The sequence below is a fragment of the Pelophylax lessonae genome (genome assembly GCF_965119305.1).
Source record: "Pelophylax lessonae genome assembly, chromosome: 13".
Taxonomy (NCBI): Eukaryota; Metazoa; Chordata; class Amphibia; order Anura; family Ranidae; genus Pelophylax; species Pelophylax lessonae.
The window spans coordinates 53,867,247-53,894,021 of record NC_138780.1 but is presented as its reverse complement, the minus strand read 5'-3'; the positions used below and the strand labels follow the sequence as shown (position 1 = coordinate 53,894,021).

Sequence of the window (26,775 nt, the reverse complement as noted above, 5' to 3'; positions counted from 1 at the left end):
AAAGTTTGATTTTTGGTTTCATCTGACCAGAGCACCTTCTTCCACATGTTTGGTTTGTCTCCCAGGTGGCTTGTGGCAAACTTTAAACGACACTTTTTATGGATATCTTTAAGAAATGGCTTTCTGCTTGCCACTCTTCCATAAAGGCCAGATTTGTGCAGTATACGACTGATTGTTGTCCTATGGACAGAGTCTCCCACCTCAGCTGTAGATCTCTGCAGTTCATCCAGAGTGATCATGGGCCTCTTGGCTGCATCTCTGATCAGTCTTCTCCTTGTATGAGCTGAAAGTTTAGAGGGACGGCCAGGTCTTCGTAGATTTGCAGTGGTCTGATACTCCCATTTCAATATTATCGCTTGCACAGTGCTCCTTGGGATGTTTAAAGCTTGGGAAATCTTTTTTATATCCAAATCCGGCTTTAAACTTCTCCACAACAGTATCTCGGACCTGCCTGGTGTGTTCCTTGTTCTTCATGATTCTCTCTGCGCTTTAAACTGACCTCTGAGACTATCACAGTGCAGGTGCGTTTTTATACGGAGACTTGATTACACACAGGTGGATTCTATTTATCATCATTAGTCATTCAGAGATCCTCACTGAACTTCTGGAGAGAGTTTGCTGCACTGAAAGTAAAGGGGCTGAATAATTTTGCACGCCCAATTTTTCAGTTTTTTATTTGCGAACAACGAAGTTTAAAATGTCCAATAAATTTCGTTCCACTTCATGATTGTGTCCCACTTGCTGTGGTTTCTTCACAAAAAATTACAGTTTTATATCTTTGTTTGAAGCCTGAAATGTGGCAAAAGGTCGCAAAGTTCAAGGGGGCCGAATACTTTTGCAAGGCACAGTGTGTGTGTGTGTGTGTGTGTATATATAATATATATATATATATATATATATATATATATATATATATATATATATATATATATATATATATATATATATAATTAGGCAAAATTTTGATAAATGACGGGGCTAGGATAGGTTAGTTGTACGAGGATAAACCACAATAGGTGAATCTTAATACAGCAATAAACATATTAAAATCAAACGAATTATCATCATAAGATACCTATCATAAATCTGAAGAGAACATTTTAAAAATATATTTTAAAATATCAAAATATTTTAAAATACTTTAATTTTAAGAAAACCATATTAATATTAGAAATTAATTCATTTATAACATGTATTTAAAAATATTATTTTTTTTTTTAAATAATTTATTTATTTTATAAGAAACGTACCAATTCCAATAAATTTATATTATATTTCTTCCCAATCAATGGTTAAACCAGGATAAAATTTATATTGAAGCCTGGGTAGTTTTGGAGAGGAATCATATCAGATCCAATAATATATATTATGTTTCTTCCCAATAATAATTAGGTTGGGATAGGAACCTAGATAGTGGCAATAATTAAAATTGTATATTTAATATTAATAAATGGATATAAATTTTAAATAGAATAATTTAATATAATTAATTGTTTATCTTATTTTATTTATCTCAGTGCATATTATGTCACAAAAGTAAACGGTAAAGGGGAATAACAAAGAAGAAACCCCCTCAAGATATAAAGAATATAGTACATAATAATTACAGAATGAACTTTATCGTATGGACAGAATATTGGTATTATAGAATTAAGAATAAATAAACCAATTAAAATAAAATTGTAAAAATGAAAAATTCCTAAAACTGCAAAAGGTTACCAAAAAATCTATTTTAATAATTAGAAATAAAGCAATTCAAATTGATGTCAATATTTTAAACCTAGAGGTTGCATAGTATTAAGCCGATGAATCCACTCTGTTTCGTTCTTAGATATTCTTTGAGTGAGGTTACCTCCCCTCCAATGGGGTTCTATTTTATCAATCCCACAGACAAATAAGCAACTGGGGTCCCGATTTATGAAAAAGCCGAAAATTATTATTGGATAGGCTGTGCTTGGGATATCCCTTTTTTAATTTTGTTGAGGTGCTCATTAATTCGGGTTTTGAGTTTCCGAGTGGTCCTCCCAATATATTGGAGCCCACAGGGGCATGCTAACAAATGGGTAACATGAATGGAATGGCAAGATATACATTTCTTGATGTTGTACATTTGACCTGTGGTATGCGACTTGAATTGCGTCAATTTCTTGTAGTTTTTTGTAGTTCTACATACCTTGCACCTTTTGCAAGGGTAAAAACCTTTTTGGTCTAAAAAAGTAACCAACTTTTTCGGGGGATCAGCAACATTAGGCGCTAAATTATGTCTTAGGTTTTGCACCTTACGATAAATAAAGTGAGGTTTTGATGGAATTAAGAGTTCTATCTTTCTGTAAAATAGGCCAATGTTTGCATATTATGGCTTCTATTTGCTTATAGTTTCAATTTAAAAGTAGTGAGGATGGCAAAATCCCCTTTGTTTCCATTTCTTTTTTCTTTTTCACTCAGAAGATCTCTCCTTGGGATTCTTTTAACATTATCTCTTACCTTCAATATTTCACATCTATTATAACCTTTTTCAGTAAATCTATTAACCAGTATGTCAGACTGAGCAATATAATCTTCCTCCTGTTTACAATTGCGCCGTATGCGCATACATTGCCCTTTAGGAATGGCTCCCAGCCACTGTGGGTGGTGGCAACTTTTTGTGGGTATAAAACTATTCTTATCTGTATCTTTAAAGAAGGTTTTTTGTACTAATACTATTCAGATTTTTTTTTCACTAGTGTCAGGTCTAAAAAGTGGACCTCCTGTTTGCTCTAAGAAGCAGAGAAGATTAACCCATATTCATTGTGATTCAACTTCTCTTTAAATTCCTTGAGTGAATCTTCAGATCCTTCCCAAAGGACCAGGAGGTCATCAATGTACCTCTTATATAGCTTCAGGGAGGGTTCAGGTCTAGAAAAAATTGTCGCTTCTTCCCACTCTCCTAATAAGATATTCGCCATGCTAGGTGTTTGGTTAAAGCAGGAGCCTTGGTGCCAGAAGTAATTATTACTCGTTGCTAGATCCAGCGATTCATAAATAAACTTCTTCTGAGCACTCTTAATTTTAGTTTTATGATTTAGGGCAGACATGGTTGTGCAAAGGACATCCTGTTGTCTCAAGCTGGTATACAGAGACTCAACGTCTATAGTCACCATGAATGTTTCAGTCTGTAACTGGAGATCTTCTAAGATGTTAATGAGATGCTTAGTATCTCGTAGATGTGATGGATAGGTGGGTACTATAGGCTGCAAGAAGTGGTCCACATATTCACCAATTCTAGAAAACGCAGAACCAGTCCCATTAATAATGGGCCTACCAGGGGGACTGGTCCTATGCTTGTGTATCTTGGGTAACTGGTAAATAGTTGGCAACCGTGGAGCTTCAGGCACGAGATACCTAGCCTCTTTTTTGGAAAGAATTACATTGTCCTTAGCTTTCTTGACCAATTTCTCCAACTTGGTTTTAAGTTTCATGGTTGGATTTGTTTTCAATTTTTTATAGGTAACTACGTCACCCACCAACCTATCCAATTCCTTCAGATAATCACCCTTATTCAAGATCACAATCCCGCCACCCTTATCGGCTGGTCTTATCACGATATCTTTCCTTCTTTCTAAATCCTCTATACCTTTGTCAAAATCTCTTTTTGGCAAAATAATGTTTAGGCTTTAATTTCCGAACATCATCTTCAACCATGTTTCTGAAAACTTCTAAATGATGGTTGGATGCAACTAGAGGATTAAAGGTGGAAGCATTCCTAAGACCACTATCCTCATAATTACTGGCTGGATTGGTTCCTGTAGGTGGTTTTTCTGTAAAAAAATTTTCATAGTTTTTAACTTTCTAATGTATTTTTCAATATCAATGAAAGTATGAAATTTATCTACTCCTTTTTGTCAGGTGCATATTTTAAACCAAGATCTAAAACTCTTAATTAATTTTGTGAAAAAGTTGCGTTTACTTAAATTAAAAATGCCACTGCCTAGTGTTCTCTCTTTTCTTTAGGTTTTGAATCTTTCTTCCACCCCTACAGTCTCTTCTCGGTTTTCTTGATTTCCTCTCTGAGGGGTATCCCACAAGGTTTGATAATGGTGGGCGTTGCCCCCCCACTTTGCTCTCTGGGGACCCTGGGGATGATGAGGGGGTCTCCACCAATTGTGGGAACCTCTCCCACGGTGGCCTTGTTGGCCCCTTCTTCCTCCCCTGTGTCCCCTCTGTGCCCTGTAGGGGTGGCCTGAGCCTCTCCCTCTTGAACCAGTGGGGGCACCCCGCCCCCTCCTCTTAAAATCCTCCGGTTGTTGATAACCATATGGAGAATCAGCTAGGGGTGAATACCTATTTTGGGTTGGTACGCCCTAATAGAATTCCGAATCATACCTATTTTGGTAGGGGGTTTCTTGATCATTTGACCTCGAAATAAAGGAATTCTGGGGTCTTTCCAGGTCAAAGCCTGGGGAACCCCCAATGGGTGTATAGTTCGGATTATTAAACCTTTCTAACCCATTTACCATTACAGGGGAAGAATGGGTTGAATTAATGACCTGTTCAACAGGAATATCTTGCCACTTGTAAACTTTCGACTCATTATAGTCTTTAAGGTCTCTCTGATATTTTTTATTTTTCTTGTTTCTGGTGTCCCTGTCTACTTTTTCTAAAAACTTTTGTGTTTGTGCAGTTTTTGCTAAAAACTCGGGCGTTTCTTTAAAAGTCTCAAGATTGGTTTTAAGTTCACTAATTTTAGTTTCTAATTTGGTCATCTTAGACTTTATCCTAGCGATAATAAGACTAAGTAACCGTGATTCGCTTGAATTAAAGAAACTGTACCAATCTTGGTTGAGGTCAGGATCAACAAGTCCATCATTTGGGCCTAAGTCCCACCTCAACCTCCTAGGGGTAATTTTCATTTTATGGTAATGTTCGAAGGTGTCTACATCCCACCAGACCCGAATCTTTTTATCTAATGTGCTTTTGAGTGTTTTTAAATTTTGTTCCATGTCTTTGGAAGCTATGTTTTGTGCAGAAAAGAGATCCTTAGAGTCTCTATTATTCATAAAATTAAAAATTTCCATTGCTGCAGATGCACTGAAACAAATTCAGAAGATATAAATGGATCTATTGACGTTAAGCGCCAATAGTACCCGCGCAACAAATAATCAAAACCCCCAACAAACTAAAGTGCAAACGTAAAAGGAGAAGGTTGATAAAAACCTATATAGGAGCCGCAGCATAAACGTGAAAACGTGATAAATGAAAAATATATTATACAGTGAAGTATAACCCAGCTGCGCTCAACCTATAATGTGCACTAAAAAATGTCTCAAACTAGATTTTAAAACTATAAACAAATAAATATATCAAATTAAGTGCTGATCATTGATGAACTAAATAAGCAAAAGGTGTTCATATGATTAATCCTGAAAAGGTGGAGTGCGATAAATAAATGCAATAATTCAATAACGCACAAAAGAGTCCCAAAAAAATAATCCAAATGAAAAGGATAAAGGAGTCTCTAATGGGAATCTTTCTAGATGCACTCAAGTTCTTCAGTCCCTCTACCAATGTGATAAAGGAATGGCCGCTTACCAAAATGTATTGGCCTCCAAATTTATGGAGAAGCCTATAGCACTTTTGGGGGATATAACCCACCAGGTATAAACCACCAAAATTGTTCATTCAGGTAGGCTTCCAGATGGTAGACAGGTTCCAATAGACATGAAAATAAATGCAAGGATTCATAGCGTAATACAGTCTAAAAATTCATAATTTTGTATGCAAAAGCGTTGCTAGACGCAAACGCCCTCTGCCTTCGCCTCCCTCGGTAGTTTCCTTTAAATTCTGAGGCAGAATTGGCCGCCACAGACGCACCCCACCCTGTGGGGGTTGGAGTTGTTGCATTCTGATGGTGAAGAGGACCTGGCCTCATCCGCCGCTCTGCGGAAACGCGCATTAGTGGAAGCACTTATAGTTTAAGTTCGTAAATTTTTTAAATTGGCTGATGAATCTACAGCGCCAGGTTCGCAGTTGTCTTTTGGATCCCGCAAATCCCAAAATCGGGTAAGGTGTTCCCTTGTCCATATTTTTTTGATATTGTCAATGTACAATGGCAGCTCATCAAGCACATAGTTTGTGGTGCCTAAGCGCTTTAAACACCGTTATCCTTTTGCAGATGCAGTTTCCACTAGGTGGACCGTGCCGCCGTGATCACCCGTATTCCAGGCTGAATAAGTCTACTGTGGTTCCGGTGGAAGAATCCCCGGCCTTCGCATACCCTGTGGATCGACGAGTGGAGTCTCTATCCCACCATCTGCACATGCTTGCGGGTTCCATTTTAAAACCAATATTTGTGAATGTCATGGTGTCACAGACGGTTACTGAATGGGTGAAGTTACTGGGAGGTAACTTGGAAGCTGAACAGCTCCCCCCAGCGGTACTGGAACTAATGGACCAGATGGCTCAAGCCCTGGTGTCCCCTTGTGGCCAGAGTGTCAGCAATGGGAATTGCGATTAGACGCATGGTGTGGTTGAAAAGCTGGTCTGCGGACAAGGCTTCTAAAAAGACTTTGACAGATCTTCCCTATTTGGGGGAGAGGTTGTTTGGATCCTCTGGAGGAGTTGATAAAAGGCCTTACATGGGAGAAGAGTACTCTTCTCCCTCAGTCCTCTAAGGGCAAGGTGCCACGTCATAGATGAGGGGCCTTCCTTCACTGCTCGTAAGCAGCTTTTTCGTGCCTCCGTGTTGCAAGAAAGAATGGAAGCCGTTTGGGTCTTCTGTGAATGCCAAGAAGCCAAGGTCCGATAAATCAAAGACCGGCCAGTCCAGATCTGCTTAAAAATCCTCGTCTGCATGAAGGGGCGCCCCCTCACCCGCTTCTGGGGTGGAGGGGAATCCTTTGCTTCTTTTCGGAACCTTGGACTTCCTTGACAAGTAGGTTCACAAACTGATCCGATCAGGGTACAAGATTGAATTCCGGTCTCGTCTGTCGGACAGATTCTTCCCGTCCAACCTGCGCCTCTCTCCAGACCGGTTTTAGGATCTATGGGAGGCGGTACAAGATCTGCTGTCGCAAGGGGTGATTGTACCAGTTCCGTCTCAGGAACGCTTTCAAGTGTTTTTTCAAACCTGTTTACTGTGCCCAGAAAAGAGGGCAAAGTGCGTATAATTCTGGATCATAAGGCTCTGAACCGCTTTGTGCGGGTACAGAGGTTTCTACACCAGGGAGACTTTTTTTGGCCTCCATAGATATCAAGTTGCATATCTACACATCCCTATCTATGCTGGTCACCAGCGGTTTCTATGCTTTGCCGTAGCAGAAGAACATTATCAATTTGTGGCGTTTGCCCTTTGATCTCGCCTCCGCTCCCAGGGTGTTTACCAAAGTACTGGCCCCTGTTTTGGCATTGTTGCGTCAACGGGGGGATTGCGATATTGGGGTATCTGGACGATCATCTATTTAGAGCAGACTCTCATTCAGCCCTGATGGGTGATCTGACGATTACTGTCAGCTCCCTGCAGGAGTTTGGGTGGACCATCAATTTCAAGAAATCCGCCCTGATACCTTCCTTGAGACTGGCTTATCTGAGCCCGACTCTGGATTCAGCCTTGGCGAGGGTCTTTCTTCCCCCGGGCAAGGTGCAGAAGTTGCAGGGGGCGATCCGGTTGTTGTTTGCCAACAATCTGTCCTCTCCGCGAACTTGCATGCAGGCCCTGGGTCTGATGGTATCCACCTTTCGGGGCGGTTTGTTTTTGTTTGCTCAGTTCCATACCAGACCTTTTGCAAAGAGAGATTCTGGTCAAATGGAACAAGGATCCAAAGTCTTTAGACAATTTGATTAGGTTGAGCTACAACACCAGATCTGCTCTCCAGCACTATGCCAGGGCAAGTCCTACCTCCTGTTGTTTTGGACGGTGGTAATCATGGACGCCAGCCTGTCGGGCTGGGGCGGGGTGCTGGGGAAGTTCTGTGCCCAGGGAACCTGGACAGTAGAAGAGTCAAAAACTACCGATAAATGTTTTGGAGCTCAGAGCAATAAAGCTTTGTCTGAGCCACTGGACGACTCGTCTGCAAGATCAATCGGACAATGTCACTTCTGTGGCTTACATCAATCACCAGGGGGACACCAAGAGTTTTTTTGTGGCCAGGTAGGTGACCAAAATTTTGGTCTGGGCAGAAGTTTGTCCCAGCGCTCTCTGCTGTGCGCATCCCAGGTTTGGAGCAGGTGGGGGACACCGAGGTTGATCTGATAGCTTTTCGTCTCAAAAAGAATGTGCAGAGGTTCATAGCCAGATCTTGAGATCCTCTGGCCGATGCCACAGACGGCAGAAGGAGGTGGCTCCTTGGGGTCAGTATAGGCTGATCTATGCGTTTCCTTCACTGAAACTTCTGCCGGGGCTTCTGCGTGGAATAGAGGTGGAAGGTATTCTGGACATTCTGGTTGGCCCACCACTGCCTTGCTAAAGAAGCTGACGGTAAAGGTGATGACCTGGCCAAGCATGTCTCCAGACCTAAACCCTATTGAGCATCTGTGGGACATCCTCAAACAGAAGGTGGAGGAGCGCAAGGTCTCTAACATCCACCAGCTTCGTGATGTCGTCATGGAGGAGTGGAAAAGGACTCCAGTGGCAACCTGTGAAGCTCTGGTAAACTCCATGCTCAAGAGGGTTAAGGCAGTGCTGGAAAATAATGGTTATCACACAGAATATTGACACTTTGGGCCCAATTTGGACATTTTCACTTGGGGATGTACTCACTTTTGTTGCCAGTGGTTTAGACATTAATGGTTGTGTTGAGGGGACAGCAATTTACACTGTTATACAAGCTGTACACTCAATACTTTACATTGTAGCAAATTGACATTTTTTCAGTGTTGTCACATAAAAAGTTATAATAAAATATTTACAAAAATGTGAGGGTTGTACTCACTTTTTTGAGATACTGTGTGTGTGTGTGTGTGTGTGTGTGTGTGTATATATAAATTTTCTTGTCTCCTGGTAAATCCTTTAAAGCTTATAAGAGACAAAAAAAGAGGGGGTTGCAGCACCGAAAGCCAAAAAAATGCGCAATAACATTAAAGAATACAGCAATATTCTTGAAAAAGGGCATTGTTGCATTTTGAATTTTATTGAGCCAACCTATGCCAGACAAGCAAGCTCTTGTTTCAAAAGGTGACTTGTAGAGAAATTGTCTTTATGCTAAACATTTTTTTTTTTTTGCATTTAGGAGAAATGGAGGAAGAAATGGAAAATCCAGAGATGGTGGATTTACCTGAAAAATTAAAGCACCAATTAAGACACAGAGAGCTGTTTTTATCTAGACAGCTTGAATCTTTACCAGCTACCCATATACGGTAAGTTGTGTCCAGTAGTAAAACTGCGCTGGAAAAAATAACCCAAAAAAATCTTGTAATCACATTCCTGTTTTATTATTCAATGTACCGGCAGGTGAGCTACACTCCAAAATAAGTTCGTTTTGTCTTTTTATAAAAATGAAAAGTTGAATGTACACACCACTGTATTTGCTGAGTTTACAGTAGTACTCTTTGTAACTGTCCGTGTTCTCAAGTGCTGTGGCTAATGATTCACTGAAGCAGCTTCATGACGACATCTGTTCACTTCAAAATAGGCAGCCAGAGGCTTTCCATGTTAATGGGGATTTTTAATGATAGACTTTCTACCAAAATCTAATCAGCTTATCACCATTGCCTCCCAAGGAGTGAACACACTCGATTGAGTATGGTGTATGTTTATTAACCACTTGCCGATGGCCCGCTGCAGATAAACTGCGGCAGGCTGGCTTGGCTGCGTGAAGCGTCCAACCTGTACGGCGGTTGCGCGTGGGGCTGGGGGGTGGGGGTGATTTGGGGGTTCTGATTCGGATCAGAACTGATCAGTCATCAGGTCCAGGCCAATGATTTTTGGCCTGGACCTGTTGATCGGTTCTGACCAATTGCAGAATGTCCTGTGCCTGTGTAATCTCCTCTCCTGGAGTCCTTTTTGGTCCCAGCGTGAGAGGAGAGAACATCAACTTTGAGTACAGAAGCAGCACACTGAAACCAGTACACACAGGCACACATTTAACCCCCTGATCACCCCCCAATTAACCCTTTCACTCCGTCACCGTGCACACTATGTACAGTATACAGATAAAATGTGCTGATCACTGTATTGGTGTCACCTGTAACTTCAGATAGTGTGATGGGCAGATAGTGGAAGTACCAAATAGGTTTAGGGTCCCCGCCATATATCCCCCCCAATAAAAATGTAACTCCCTGATCACCCCCCGTTAACCCTTTCACTCCCTGTCAGCAGTTTTGGAAAACCTGATGTCAAAATTGGATTTGGTCTTAAAAAATACCACTAGTAAAAAGCGCCCTATGTCCTCCCCTGCCTCCTCAGATTCTGAGGTAGATATGGCTGCCGCGGATGCAGGTTACCCTAAGGGTTCTGTGTCATCGCACTCAGATGGCGAGGATGACATAACCTTGTCTGTAACCGTGCGGGAAAACGCGCTGGTGGTGGCACTTAGTGTCAGTGTAGTAAGCTCTAAAAATGTCTGATGATTCTGCAGCATCAGGGACGCAGGTATCTTTTGGCACTCGCAAATCCCAAAAGTCGGGCAAGGTTTTCCCCTGTCCGGAACTTTTTGACAAAATTGTCTCTGACCAATGGGGGGTGCCTCAAACAGATGTTAGTGTTGTCGAATCGTTTTCAGAGGCCCTATCCATTCGCGGACGCTGTATCCACAAAATGGACCGTTCTACCGAAAGTGCACAATCCAGTCCCCAGACTGAGCAAATCTACTGTGGTCCCGGTGGAGGAGTCTCCGGTTTTTAAGACCCTGTGGCTAGGATTGAGTCTCTGTCCCACCACTTATGTTTGATAGTGGGCTCAAAACTTAAACCGATCTTCGTGATTACTCTGGTGTCCCAGCCATAACGGAATGGGCAAAGTTACTAAAAGGTGACCTGGAAACAGAACAGCTCCCTCCGGGCCTTGCAGAACTAATGGATCAAATGGTCCAAGCCCTACTATTTATATGTGATGTGTTGCTAGATGCGGCCCCTCTTGTAGCCAGCGTATCCGCAGTAGGGGTAGCCTTCAGACGCATAGTGTGGCTAAAAAGCTGGTTTTACAGCCCACAGGCAGCCCTTTACTGCCTCCGGCATGCAGGAGAAAGGATCTAAGCTATTTGGGTTACAAGATTGAATTCAGGTTCTGATCCTCAGACAGACAGATTTTTCCCGTCCAATCTACACCTATCTCCAGATCGGTTGCGGAACCTGCGAGGGGCGGTACAGACCTTCTGTCACAAGGGGTGATTGTACCGTTTCCCTCCTGGGAACGCTTTCAAGGGTTTTATTCAAATTTAACTCTTCCCAGAAAAGAGGGAAAAGTGCACCCAAATCTGGACCTCAAGGCTCTAAATCGCTTTGTGCGGATTCAGAGGTTTTGCATGGTAGTGGCGTCCCTACACCAAGGGGACTTTTTGGCCTCTGTTGACATCGACGCATATCTTCACATCCCTAATTAGGCTGGACATCAGCGTTTCCTTAGATTCACTGTAGGAGAGGAGCATTATCAATTTGTGGCGTTACCCTTTGGTTTCCCCTCCGCCCTCAGGGTCTTCACAAAAGTGTTGGCTCCGGTATTGGCTTTACTGCGACAGTGGTGGGGTGGTTGTGGTCCTGGGGTACTTGGACAATCTTCTCTTAAGAGCAGATTCCCACTCAGTTCTGGTGGGCAATCTGTCTATCACTGTACGGACTCTGCAAGAGATCGGTTGGACTATCAATTTAAAAAAGTCTGCTCTGGTCCCAACCTCCAAGTTGGTTTATCTGGGACTGACTCTGGACTCCGCTTCGGTCAAGGTGTTTCTTCCCCCGGAAAAGCTGCAAAAATTGCAGAGGGTGTTTAATTTGCTGTTATCCAGCAACCTGTCCTCCCTGCGGACTTGCATGCGAGCTCTAGGTCTGATGGTGTCTACCTTCGAGGCGGTTCTGTTCAGTTCCACACGAGACCTCTGCAAAGGCAAATTCTTGTCAAGTGGAACAAAGATCCAAAATCCTTGGACAATATGATTCGGTTGAGTCACCGCACAAGGAGTGCTGCTCTGTGGCGGCTTTGCTTGTTGGCCTTACACCAGGGCAAGTCCTTCCTCCCATTGCATTTGGACTGTGGTAACCACGGATGCCAGCCTGCCCGTTTGGGATGGAGTGCTTGGGAAGCTGTGTGTCCAGGGGACCTTGACTTTGGAAGAGTCCAGACTACTGATCAATATTCTGGAACTCCCAAGCGATAAAGCTTTGTCTGAGTCACTGGAAAAATCGCCCTCAGGGTTGTCCAGTTCGAAATCAATCTGACAATGCCATGACTTACGTCAATCATCAAGGGAGCAAATATTATCAAGTATATCGGGGAGTAATTAGCCAGATGTGGGAGAAGCAAAGTATGATGGATGAAATTTGTCTATACGAGTTCCATTTCATGTGAAAACGTTGAGGGTTGGATTTGTGAATTACTAAGTCGAGTTTCTCTCGGTTAAGGAGGGCGTCCAGATCAGCTCTGACCTCGCAGATAGTTGGGGGGGGGGGGGGAGGAGGAAGTCCCATTTCTTGAGGATAAATCTCTATCAGTAGCATGTGGATATCCAAGCTTTGTCATCGAACAATAGAGACTAAGCATGCTTTGATTCGTACTTTTATTCAAGGGGTTTGCCATATGGCTCCTCCGATACGGTCCCAGTTACCTCCGTGGAATCTTAACCTGGTACTGTCTGTTCTTCAAAAGCCTCCCTTTGAGAACATTAGGGAGATTCCTCTACGTACACTGTCACAGAAGGTAGCCTTCTTGGTGGCTATTACCTCTGCTCGCAGAACATCTTAATTGGCGGCGCTGTCCTTCCAATCACCTTATCTGGTGGTCCACAGAGATAAAGTAGTACTTCGTCCAAATCTCTTGTTTCTTCCTAAGGTGGTTTCTGATTTAAATTTGACTAAAGACATTGTGCTGCCTTCACTCTGTCCTAAGTCCCAGCATCCCAAGGAAATTGCCTTGCGTTCTTTAGATGTGGTTTGTCAATTAATGTTTACCTGGCGGCTACTGAATCTTTCAGGAAATCAGACTTTTTGTCCTCACGGAAGGACCTCTAAAGGGGAATGGCTGTGTCTGCTGCGACCATATCCAGATGGATCAGGCAGACTGTGGTACAGGCTTATTCATTGAAGGTTCAGGTTCCACCTTCCCCTGTGAAGGCGCATTCTGCAAGGGACTGAGTGCTTCTTGGGCTTTTCGCCATCGGCCGTCAGTAATGCAAGTTTGCAAGGCAGTAACTTGGTTGTCTGTGCACATGTTCACAAAATTTTACAAAGTAGATGTGTTGGCATCCTCGGATGCTTCTTTTGGCCGCAAGGTTTTGCAGGCTTCTGTTTAAAAGAGAAAATGTTCTTTTTGAGGGCGTATGTGTTTCTAGGTGAGCTCCAATGGTTCCTGGATGAGCTCCATGTTAACTGGTTGTCTAAGTTTAGGCCTTGGGGAATTCCATTCTTTCTCTGCACCACCCCTAGAATATGAAGCTGCGTCTGTCCATGAACGATAGAGAACTGGATTTTTGACTTACTGTAAAATCCTTTTCTCCAAAATTCGACAGACGCAGCACCCGCCCCTCTATTTCTGAGTTGGTTGGGTTTTTTTTTACTTCTGACACTGCTTGCAACAAAACTGAATCCTATAGCAGAGTGAGTGGGTGTATGCATTCAGGGACTGCCCCATAGGCGTGGTAAAGTTTTTTTTTTTTTTTTTTTTTTTTCCTGGCTTGTGTCCTACTCTGGTAGGGGGCAGCATAACCCAATGGTTAAGAAGAATATGGAGCTGCGTCTGTCAATGAACTTCAGAGAAAATCCATTTCTTTCTCTTTACCAAAAATATGTAGCAGAATACAAATTAGCCTAAAATGATGAAAAATTTAGATTTTTTTTCATGTTTTTTATTTGGGAATGCTATATAGCAGAAAGTGTACAATATTTTTTTTTCAGAATGGTCGCTCTTCTTTTTTTTTTTTTTTTTTGTTTTTATAGCGCAAAAAATAGAAATCGCACAGGTGATCGAATAAGAAAGCTCTATTTGTGGGGGGGATGAGATCAATTTTATTTGGGTACAGCGTCGCACGGCCGCGCAATTGTCTAACGCAGTGCTGGTCATTAAGGGGAAAAACCTTCTGGTCCAGAAGTGGTTAAAAAAGAGCATGTATGACGAAGCATAGGGGATGGGGTTTACACAGAGGGCGGATCTCCCCTATGCTTCGCCATATATTTTTTAATACTCTTCTTGGCAGAGATTTCTTCATCCACATCGATCGATGCGAATGGATGAATTTCTTCTTCTTTCTTTCTTCAAAATAAATTGCATGTATGCCCATCATTAGACTTTTAAGATGTTCTCTTTACACTTGCAGGTCCAGCTCTGCAACCAGCTGTGATTTCTGCCTGTCAAACTGCATCCAACTGGACTAGGGCAATGAACAACCAACATGATCCTGTATTCCAGGACCATGCCTTAACTGAGCAATTACCTTCTGCTCTGGTCTTTTATGTGGATGTCTAAAAATAAGTAATAAAGCAAATTTCCAGAATGGCCCTAATCTTCATTCACACGTGCTGAATCTTATGGCTCAAAGCCTGGTTGTCTGAAGCTGCCTGTATAGGATGCCTCACACGTATACCCTTTGAAGAAGCGCATCGATTTGGTCAGGCACTTGAAAAATTTACCAAAGATGTTGTGGGAGGGAAGGATCTTCCCTCTCAGGCTTCAACTTCAAAACCTTTCCTAAACGTTGGGCGACAAAGCCCTCTTTTCAACAAAGATACACCCTCATTCCTAAGCTGGGGGGAGCGAGCATCTGTTTTCTTTGCACTGAGTTATATGCCCCAGACCTGTGGGTTCAGTTGGTGGTATTTTAAAGGGTTACAATATAGATTTGTCTTATCCTGGAGTTAAAATCCCATTAACAAATACCTTTATATTTGTTGGGAGGGTGCGCTGATAGGTGTTAAAGCTGCTACCGATATTCAGTACCTTTTTGAATATGAATAAAATTATAAATAGTGAGGGTGCGCTAAAACAAGTGGTGAATCTAACCTATGCAACTCAAAAATTGCAATAAAACATATGTGAATCAAAAAACATATGTGTAGGATGATGAATAATGTGAATAAATATATCAAGGATCCAAAAATTATATAAATCATAAGTCCATAGATAATAAATCATGAGTGTCCATATGTAGACATATGCCGGTTTTCGGTAATTCGATATATCGCGGTATTGCATAGCCACGGTATTGTTATTGTGGCATTTTTAAAATACCGAGTTTCTCTGCTCCTGGATCTGACTTGTGAATTGATACATTTCAGTGAGCTGGATGACTCATTCACTCACACAGCTAATGCCTTTCAGCATTAAGTCTCCCAGTAACTATAAACAAAAATGATTACATTGTATCTTTTCCTTCCCTCTGCCAGGGAGAAAGGAAGTTTAACCTCTTAATGGCTGGACCTTTTTCTGACACTTGTTGCTTGCAAGTTAAAATCAGTTTTTTTTTTGCTAGAAAAGTACTTAGAACCCCCAAACGTTTTATATATTTTTTTAGCAGAGACCCTACAGAAAAAAATGGCGATTGTTGTAATATTTTATGTCACACTGTATTTGCGCAGCAGTCTTTCAAACGCAATTAATAGACTTTAATGAATAAAAAAAAAAAAAACGTAACAGTAAAGTTATCTCAATTTTTTTTTTTTTTTTTTGTTACACAGAGAATCGTGAGAGAATCGTGATCTTTATTCCAAGCTAGATAAAAACACCGGTCCTCCTGCAGGTTTAACCAATTAATGACTTTACTATTGCTTTAGGCCTGGTTCACATGTATGCGGGTTGGGGGCCCACATTTGCACAGGCATAGCAGCCCATTGATGTGAATGGGCTTGAGCTGCTATGCCTGCGTTTTCAGCTGAAAAAGGTGCATGCAGAATTTAAAAAAATGCAGTGGCCATGAAATCCATCCTTCTTTTGCACCATGCAACTTACCTGCCGTTGCTGCACACGCAAACTGTTTTTAAATGCCGTGCCCACGTATACAAAAAATGCAGAAAGCTTGCCAGAGCAGGAACTGCAGGTTAGTCGCATGGTGCAAAAGCAGGATGGATTTCAAGGCCACTGAATTTTAAAAAAATGCTGCATGCACCTTTTTTCTGCGGAAAATGAGGGCATAGCAGCCCGTTCAAATCAATGGGCTGCTATGCCTGTGCAAATGTGGGCCGCCAACCCGCATACATGTGAACCGCCAACCCGCATACATGTGAACCAGGCCTAAAGCAATAGTAAAGTAATTTATAAACACCTCCTTCAGGTTTAACAACTTCTTGATCACAAGGATTTGCCCTCTTAATGACCAGGCCATCGGATCGGAGCCGAGCGCCAGGACCAGTTATCACCAGTTAGGCCAGACACTGCTTGATGACCTATTTTAGGCCTGGTTCACAGAGTCTGTACTGACTGACTATATAATAATGTGCATAAGTGAACCAAAGCCCCTAAATTCAGCAATGAAATTGAAGTGAGGTGGAAATTTAATAATTTAAATTTAATAATAGAATACCGTGATAATACCGTATACCGTGGCAAAACCTTAATCAATTAATCGCAGCATGAAAATCTGATGCCGTCACAAGCCTATCCATATGTGGTAATTTCAAACTGATGATCCAACGAAACACAGTGCTTCTCAACTTCAATGTGAAAAAACCCACCACCAGGTGAAATTCCTCCTTGCCAGACGGAAAATAAGGTGCGAGCAAATACAAGTAAACTGAGAAAACGCAGCAATCCCAGGTGCTTCCAATCTCCAAGTGAAAATCACCCAAATTGGTCCCTTACCGAACTGCAGATAATAAGCGCTTGTAGTTCCAGCAGCATACACTATCTCCTCCTCTGCTTCCAACCTTTTTAGCAAGGTATCTCTCAGACCACAAGAACCGATGATCCCCCAAACATATGGTGTAAAAGATAAAGCAGCCAATAGTGTGATACCTTCCAAACAGTTTATTAAGACAGACAGTATTGCACTTACATGGGATGAAATGTAAACCAGCATTTAGATGTAATTCATGCGGGGAATTTCTAAGTAGACTCGCGCCCGGCTGCAGCACGGACCGCGAGTGACGTTAGTGACGGTTACGCCTCCTTTCTGATGCATTTCTTCCTATTGGACATCAACTGAGATAGGAGTGGTTTGCGTACCGTCACTTCCGCCTTTTATGCACCAGAACTAGCCGCCATACTTCCGGTGTCTGCAGAAAAACCGTCTGTTTCTTCCTTATGGGTACAAATGTAAAGATGCAAATAAAGAAAGGTAATTTTGTTACATTAGGATATGAAATGTCCCAATGTGCTGACCAAATTAAACCTATATAGAATATAAACCAATTCTCAGTAACGATCCGATTTTCCCAAGTGTGACACCGGAAGTAGACATTTCCATAGTTCCTGTGCACCCATACCACAATTTAAATTAGGGAAAATACATGTATTTTATAAATATTCACATATGTTACAATAAATATACTCCTCTTGGGATTACTTGGCAGACATACAACATTATATGCCTAAAATCCTAAATTTCGTTACATATATATATTAATATGAATAAAATTGGTTAAAAGTTAAAATATTAAAATTATTAAAATTGAAACCTTTATTTAAAATGGTATTAAAAATATTAAATTTTTTTTTTTTTTTTAAATGTTAAAATGTATGTGAATAAAGAAATCCACTGTTGTTAATATGGGCATTGATATCCCACTCGATCTTGTGTCCTAGAGGTCTGGAGCATCGGAGCTCATATATCCAGAAGGTTTCCCTCCTGGATATAGAGCTTCTCAGATTGCTACCCCTTTCAATGGGACACATGTTTTTCAATGGCGATTATTTTCAAGTTCTTAGGATTTTTCTTATGACACTTGGCGTAGTGTTGAGACAAGCTATGCCCTGGAAAACCTTTATAGATATTGGCCAGATGTTCACCAATACGTATAGAAGCAATGCGAATGGTTCGCCCCACGTATTTAAAATTGCATTCGCATTGTAATAGGTATACCACCCCCTTGGTGTGACAGGAGATGAATTCCTTGATTGGATATTCTCTTCCCGTCACTGTGGAGGAAAATTTATTGGTCCTGACGGTATTTGCTTCCTTGCACATTCTGCAATGTTTGCAAGGAAATAAACCTTTCATGTCAGGAAAAATCCTTGACATGTGAGGCTTCTCCCCAGGATTCTGTGCTATCAGATCTTTTAAATTTTGAGCTTTCCTGTAAATGATTTTTGGGGTGGTAGGTATCAAGGGTCCAAGGATTTTATCCCCTTGAAGGACTCCCCAATGCTTCCGAAACACATGGTTCAACCATTTGTAGTGGCATGAAAACTGGGTGAGAAAGGCATATTCAAAATTGGAATTGTTCTTCTTAGGAACTACTTCCTCTTTTGGTGCAACTAGTGTCTCTTGTTTAACCAAACTTAACGTTTGGATTTCTTTCTCCAGCTCTTCAGGTTTGTATCCCTTTTCTAGGAATCTGTTTTTAAAGTCAGTGCTTGTTTTTTTAAAATCTTGATCCTCTGTGCAATTTCTTCTGATTCTCCTGAGCTGTCCCTTGGGTACAGCTCTAAGCCAGGTGGGGTGATGGCAACTGTCCAACGCTATAAAACCGTTCCTATCAGTGGGTTTAAAATAGGATTTGGTCTTAAAGCCTGAGCCATGTCTCAAGATGGTCAGGTCTAGAAAATTCACTGCTCTGGTGCTATGTTGATACGTGAATCTAATCCCCCAATCATTACAATTCAAGTTTTCCATATAAATTTTCAGTGAGTTTTCATCTCCTTGCCATACCATCAATGTATCGTCTATGTAACGCCTCCACATAAGTTCCTTGGCTCTATTAGAAAAAACATTTCTGTCCTCCCACAAGGCCATGAATAGGTTAGCTAAACTGGGGGCAAACTTGGCCCCCATAGCTACACCTAGCGCTGACGATAGAATAGCTGACCATAGTAGAAGTAATTATGTTCTGTGCCAAAAACGAGAAGGTCCAAAATGAACGGAATCTCATAATTCGCATCTAAAAATGTGCAAACGGCTTCATATCCTATATGATGTGGTATTACCATGTATAAAGATGTCACATATGCTGTAATTGCAACACTTCACCTTTAACTTCTAACTTGGTCATTTCCTGGATGCATTGGGTTGTGTCCTTCAAATAGGCGGGTGTCTCTTGTACTAGTGGTTGCAGGAAGAAGTCCACATACCTTCCTATTCTGGAGGTCACGGAATCAATCCCACTCACTATGGGCCTTCCTGGTGGTCTAGTAAGACTTGTGTACCTTCGGAAAGGTAATATATCGTGGGTATTCTCGGGGACAAAGGGACCAGAAACTCTTTTTCAATTTGGGTGATTTTCACTTGGAGATTGGAAGCACCTGGGATTGCTGTGTTTTCTCAGTTTACTTGTATTTGCTTGCACCTTATTTTTCCCCTGGTAAGGAGGAATTTCACCTGGTGGTGGGTTTTTTCACATTGAAGTTGAGAAGCACTGTGTTTCGTTGGATCATCAGTTTGAAATGACCACATATGTACACTCATGATTTATTATCATGGACTTATGATTTATATAATTTTTGGATCCTTAATATATTTATTCACATTATTCATCATCCTACACATGTTTTTTGATTCACATATGTTTTATTGCAATTTTTGAGTTGCATAGGTTGGTTTCACCACTTGTTTTAGCGCACCCTCACTATTTTTATAACAAATACCTTTACAATTCAAAATTTTGCATGGAATCCTGAAAGGTCACTTATTGTTTTTCTGAGACAAAGGGGAGTATTTGGCATCCATAGACATCAAAGATGTGCTTTTTACTCTTTTTGGTAGGAGGCCATCACGTACAGTTTGCTGCACTGTCATTTAGCCCATTCCTCTTCCCCCAGAGCAGGGGTATGCGGACTGTGGCCCTCAGCTATTGCAAAACTACAAGTCCCATCATGCCTCTGGGTGTCATGCTTTTGGCTGTCAGGGTCTTGCTATGCCTCATGGGACTTGAAGTTCTGCAACTGGGCCACAGTTTGCATATCCCTGCCCTAGAGTATTCACAAAATTCCTTTCACTTCTTATTCCCTTCTAAGAAGATATGTTGCCATTTAAAACATTTTGTTACATATGAATTGTAGCAGGTTTTTTTTTTTTTTTTTCATGCTCTTCAATTGTTCGATTCCTTCTTTTTAATCCTATATATTTTTTTTACATGATTAAAAAAAAAAATCAGGGCATCCAGGTTATCTAGACAATGTTCTCCTGAAGTTCTCCTCTCCCTTCCAACTATCTGTAAATAATAGCCTCCTTTTTGAGGCTTTTTTGAGACCCCTCTAATAGAGCACCTTGGCGACTTGGAACAAGCATACTCCTTCTCTCAACTTATTTGTGCTCCTGTCCATCCAAGGAAGGACTTCTCCAGCTTGGTGGATCTTCAGCCCAGTCTTGACAACTCCTCACCAGAGCTTACACTCTAAAGGAAATGCATCCTCCTGTGCTTTTATGCACTCACTTCACCAGGTTGGAACTGACTTATCGGCTAATCTTAGAGTTCTTACCAGTGTATTACAAGCTAACCTTGTATTCTGACAAATCTATTTTAAAGGGGTTATGGAGGAAGGAAGCAAAAGTGTTTTCATATGTGGTATATTTTGCCTCCTATTCAATATGCACTTAACCTGTGTAGCTTCATAGAGCACCAACCTAAACCACGAGGAGAATATCTGCACACCTTCTCACCATTCTTGTTCTATGGAGTCTTCTACTTTTTCATTCCTTACTTCACCCCTAACTCGCCTTACATTTGCAGCAAACAGTATTTGCATTTTTGAGCACTAAATGTGACTGAATGTAGCATTAAGGGGTCTATTTGTAAAAAAAAAAAAAAAAATTGTTGGATGAATGTGTCAATCATTTGCATATTTTTGACAAATTCCAACCCTATTTTTCAAATTACAGTAAACGTAGTGGTCATGACACTGTATAGCCATCCCCACTGGGAGAAGACAGTGATTTTTGCTGGTGGCTACATCATCCGCTCGTGATAATCTCAAGTGAATACAGCAGGCTGATTGTACCCAAATTGATTGATCTACTTGGTACATTCATCCTGCTCATTCACGGTTAGATCCATCTATGGCCTGCCTTAGTCATACTATAATTGCTCACATTCCAGGAATCAACAAATAAAGACACTATATACAAAATCACTTTTCTTAAAATGACCACTCATCTAAGTGTTTACAATTTTGAAATTGTTGAGTTAGACTTTCAGATGTCACCTGTAGTTTTGGAAATAACATAATGTGTATACGTAGGTATTGCCTCCATTGTTCTTTAATAGAAGTAAAAACCTACAGTAGGTCTGCTGAACATTGATGGTCTTTGAATAAGCAGGCTGTATATTTTGATGTTTGTCTTCTCCAATGGGAAAAATATAGTTTACTGTTTATTTTTTTTGTCTGACTTTTAGGGGCAAATGCAGTGTTACACTCTTAAATGAAACTGAATCCTTAAAATCTTACTTGGAAAGAGAGGTATGTATTTGTCTTTTGATATTTTTTTTTCTTTTGCTTGTTTTGTGTACACCAACTCTACTTTTCTTACAATGGTGCGATGTTTGAATTCTATCTTGTAGTATATTCAGACTTTAGAGGTACAGTATTTTACAGCTACATTTTGATGCCCCAAGAATTGCATTATTTGTTTGGCTTCTACCTTTTCTCTTTCGTTCATTACGGCTTCATATCTTCATAACTGTTGGGTTATACTTCCCCTCTAAAGGAGTAGGGCACTAGGCAGATAGTCTGGCTATGCCCATTGGCAGTCCCAGGGGGTATACTCCCTCTCTGCTATAGGCACGTTTTTTTTCTGCCTAGTTAGGAGTAAGGACCTAGTTCCTTGCTGGGATCTTTGGTTCTGGCAATTTTTTCTTTTTAGATAGAAATTTTTTCTCCTCCGATTTTTTTTATTTTTTTTTCCCTGTGAGATCTACAATCAACTACCAGACTGGGCGATGGGCTGGATAATTTAGATTCAGTGGTCACCCTAGACTGGCCAGCGAGCTCGCGCAGACCTCCACTCCTCGCTAGGTCAGCCACGACATAGCCTGCCAGACAGGGGCTGGCCAGAGAATCAACGTCTCGCAAGGTCGCATATGATACGGTTCTCGGGCCCGAGTTTCAACTTTCCTCCTGGCCGACACCCCCCCCCCTCATTTCGATGGAGAGGGGTTCTGTGTGGAGCGGTGCCCCCTTGGTTCCTGGAATGGTGAGTAGCTGTCCCCCCCCCCCCCCCCCCCTCTTCCCCGGGAGGGATTTGGGGTGGACTGATTGTATGTGTGCATGAGACCTTGAAGATGGAGGATGCAGCTGTGACGGAAGCGCAGGTTTCCGTTTGGCACTCACAAGCCATCCAGAGCGGCAAAAGGTATTTCCTTTCCACGCCTATTTTGACAGAATTGTCGTTAAAGAGTGGGGACGATCAAAGCTTCCCCGTGGGGTCCCTAAGCACTTTACTAGGCGTTGACCCCTATGAGGAGTCCTTTCTTAAGAAGTAGACTGTTTCATCGGTGGTGGACCCTCCTGTTTCTAGATTGAACAAGGCAACCATGATTCCGTTTGTAGAGTCCCTGGCCTTTAACCTTCCTAGCGGTATTCCCGAGCGTGGCTCGGGGTTAAATTTCAGTGCCAAAAGCGGTAACCCCGAGCCACACTCGGGGTACCGCTAGGAAGATCGCTGGATCCTGGTAGAGGGGTTACTTACCTTGTCACCGGGATCCAGCGATGTATCCCGGCGGTGTGCGGTGGTGGAGCTTCCTCCCGGTCCTCTCTGTGCCCCGACTTCCGTCTCCTGCGACGTGACGTTCGCAGGGGGGTGGAACCGGCGGCAAATTCAAATGTAAAACACACTGATTAAATATAGTCCCCCCAGTGCCCTTTCCTGCAGTTTTACTGTGTATATGTATGTATGTATGTATATGTGTGTGTGTATGTATATATAATATATATATATATATATATATATATATATATATATATATATATATATTATAATGGATGTATACATACATACTTTAACTTATTTATAGTTTTTTATTTTATGATTTTTTTGTTTCAAACTTTATCATACCCGAAGAAGAACGCACAGTAAAAAAAAAATCATATGTAAATAGTTGGTTTGGGCTGCTCATTCTTAAGAAAATTACATGCAAAATAATGGTACCGCTTTCAGCACCTAAAATCCGAAAGAATCACACTGCCAGGGAGGTTAAGGATCCAGCTGGCAGGAAAGTGAAGGCGGAGGCTGTGGCCTGCAATATGTACACTCTGGCTCTTTTGGCACTGAGGCCGGTATTCACCATTGCCCTGGTGTCGCAAACTCTGACCGAGTGAGCTAAGCTTTTACGCCGTGACCTGGAGGGAGAACTGCCCCCCCCCCCCCCTCCGCCTTTGGTGAGCTGGCGGACCAGCTTGTCAGGGGCTGCAGTTTATCTGTGATGCCTCTTTGGATTCGGCTCTCCTAGTGACTCTGCTCTCTGTTTTTGCAGTGGCCCTTCGGCGTGTCTTTTGGCTCAAATGCTGGTCTGCGGACCATAGAAACATAGAATGTGTCGGCAGATAAGAACCATTTGGCCCATCTAGTCTGCCCAATATATCTGAATCCTATGAATAGTCCTCGGCCCTATCTTATATGAAGGATAGCCTTATGCCTATCCCATGCATGCTTAAACTCCTTCACTGTATTTGCAGCTACCACTTCTGCAGGAAGGTTATTCCATGCATCCACTACTCTCTCAGTAAAGGAATACTTCCTCATATTACTTTTAAACCTTTGACCAGACTTCTGAATAGGCCTTGACTGATTTTCCCTTTCAAGGAGATCGACTGTTTAGACCCACCCTGGATGATGACATCTAAGGTCTCAGGGGGGAAGAAAACTTTTTTCTTCCACAGGCTACTAAGGGCAAGGAACCCCGTCGTAGATTTGGGCCTTCCTTTTCGGCTCAGAAGTGATTCTCAGGGTCGTTGACAACTGCTCAAAGCTTTTCAGGGCCTTCCTCTGGAGGATCCAAACTAACCTGGCTTGGCAAGCATAGAGCGGGCTTCTCCAGACCTGTGGACAAGGCTCAACATGAAGGTGCACCCTCACCCGTATCAGGGGTGGGGGGGACGTCTTCGCTGGTTTCTGTGGACTTCCTTGGTGAAAGACAAGTGGGTTACGAAGTCATTCGGTCTGGCTACAAGGTCGAGTTTCGCTCTTCTGCCACAGAAAGGTTCTTTTCAACTTGCGCCTGTCCCTGGACCACTTACAGGGTCTGTTTGGGGCAGTACAAGACCTGTTACATCAAGGGTTGATTGTCTCGGTTCCGACTTCTAAACTTTTTTCAGGGTTTTTACTCCAGCCTGTTTACAGGTCCCAGGAAAGAAGGCAAAGTGCACCCAATCCTGGATCTCAAGGTGCTGAACTGCTTTATGTGGGTGCAGAAGTTCAGAATGGAGTCCATTCGCATCGTGGTGTCATCCCTGCATCAAGAAGATTTCCTCGCCTATATCAACATCAAGGATGCTTACCTTCACATTCCAATATGTGCCCGTCACCAGCGCTTCCTCCGCTTTGCCGTGGGAGAGGAGCATTATCAGTTTGTAGCGTTACCCTTTGGTCTCGCCTCTGCTCCTCAGGTCTTCACAAAAGTGTTAGCCCAACGGGGGATTGTGCTACTGGACTGATCTCCTTCTGCGAGCGGAGTCTCCTGCTCTGGTGAAAAACCTGGAGAAAAACCTGGAGATCACAATACGAACTCTGCGGGAGTCCAGCTGGATTCTGAATTTTCAGAAGTCTGCCCTGGTTCCGTCCACAAAGCTGGACTAACTGGGCCTGACTTTGGACTTGGCCTTAGCCAGAGTGCTCCTTCCTCTGGACAAACTTCAGAAATTGCAGGCTGCAATTTGTCTCCTGCTGTCCAACAGATGGTCATCCCTCCAGAATTGCATGCGGGTGCTGGGCCTGATGGTGTCTACCTTTTTTGAGGCGGTTTTGTTTGCACAGTTCCATATGAGGTCCCTTCAAAGGGAGATTCTGGCCAAATAGGACAAGACTGCGCAGTCTCTGGACAATCATATCAGGCTGTGCCAGGGAACAAAGGAGTCCCTGATATGGTGACTTCATTCTGCGGCTGGGCGAATCCTTCCTCCCCTTGTATTGGACAGTGGTCACCATGAATGCCAGCCTGTCTGGCTGGGGAGGTGTCTTCGACAAGCATTCTGTTCAGGGGATCTGGACCCTGGAGCTACCAATCAATGTCTTGGAACTCCGAGCGATCAGACTGTGTCTGGACCATTGGACGGATCATCTTCAGGGTTGTCTAGTCCACTGCTGTGGCTTATGTCAATCGCCAAGGTGGCACAAGAAGTGTCCTGGCGGCTCTGGAGGTAGCCAGCATTCTAAGGTGGGCAGAACGATTTGTTCCAGCCCTCCCTGCTGTACACATTCCTGGGGTGGAAAACTGGCATACGGGTTATCTCAGTCAGCATGCGTTGGACCAAGGGGGAGTGGTCCCTTCATCTGGAAGGGTTTCATCAGTTGGTGGATCCCCCAAGGTGGATCTGTTGGCATCTTGGCTCAACCGAAAGGTACAGAGGTTTGGCGCTCAGAGTCAAAGGATCCTCTGGCGGACATCAGACGTGCTGGTGGCCCCTTGGGATCAGTATCGTCTGATTTACCTATCCCCCCCCCCCCCCCCGCTAAAGCTTCTGCCAAGACTTCTACTCAAGGCAGAAGGGATTCCAGTCATCTTAGTGGCTCCGGACTGACCTCGCAGAGCTTTGTACGCCGATCTGGTGCGGCTGGTCGCCGACGTTTCTTGGAAGCTTCCTCTAAGGGAGGATCTGCTGTCCCAAGGAGCGATATTCCATCCTGCTTTAAATTCACTGGCTTTGACAGCTTGGCTGTTGAATGCCAGGTGCTGAAGGATAGAAGTTTATCTGAGTTGGTGATTCCTACACTGTTGAAAGCTAGGAAATCTACTTTTCGGAGGGTCTACAATCGTACGTGGAAGACTTACTTTGCGTGGTGTGAGTCTCTTGGGGTTTATCCTTGCTCCTTCTCAGTGGCTTGGATCTTGACCTTCCTTCAACGGGGGGGGGGGGGGTTTAATCAGAAATTGGGCTTGAGTACCATCAAGGGCCACGTGTCAGCTTTGTCTTCTTTCAAAAACCTTTGGCTTCACTGCCTGGTGTGTACCTTTCTTCAGGGTGTCCGACATTTGGTTCCTCCAGTTTCGGGCTCCGTTGCCGCCTTGGGACCTCAGTTTGGTGCTTTCAGTCTTCCAGAAACCTCCCTGCCCCAAAAGGTGGCCTTTTTAGTGGCTGTCACCTCTGCATGCAGGGTGGCGTTATCCTGTCATTCACCTTACCTGGTGAGTCAGAGACAAGGCGGTTCTTCCCCCTATCCTTCATTCCTTCCAAAGGTTGTCTCTGATTTTCATTTGGATTTACACATTGTGTTGCCTTCCCGGTGTCCCAGGCCTAAACATCCGAAGGAAATTGCCTTGGATGTGGTCCGGGCAATTGGGATGTACCTGGCAGCTATATAGTCTTTCAAGAAGTCAGACTCTTTGTGCTCATGAATGGGCCGCATAAAGGGTTGTCCA

The 26,775-nt window shown here is 42.8% G+C and overlaps 1 protein-coding gene across 6 annotated transcripts in view; it reads left to right on the top strand.

Annotated features, from left to right (window-relative positions):
• MTA1 (metastasis associated 1) overlaps positions 1-26,775 on the top strand; it is a 427,965-nt gene that overhangs the window by 67,018 nt on the left and 334,172 nt on the right. For all 6 annotated transcript variants that reach the window (XM_082242913.1, XM_082242912.1, XM_082242916.1 and 3 more), the window contains exons 4-5: positions 9,204-9,330; positions 21,598-21,661. In XM_082242913.1, coding sequence (XP_082099039.1) covers positions 9,204-9,330; positions 21,598-21,661 — 191 coding nt within the window. The remainder of the gene's footprint in view (positions 1-9,203; positions 9,331-21,597; positions 21,662-26,775) is intronic.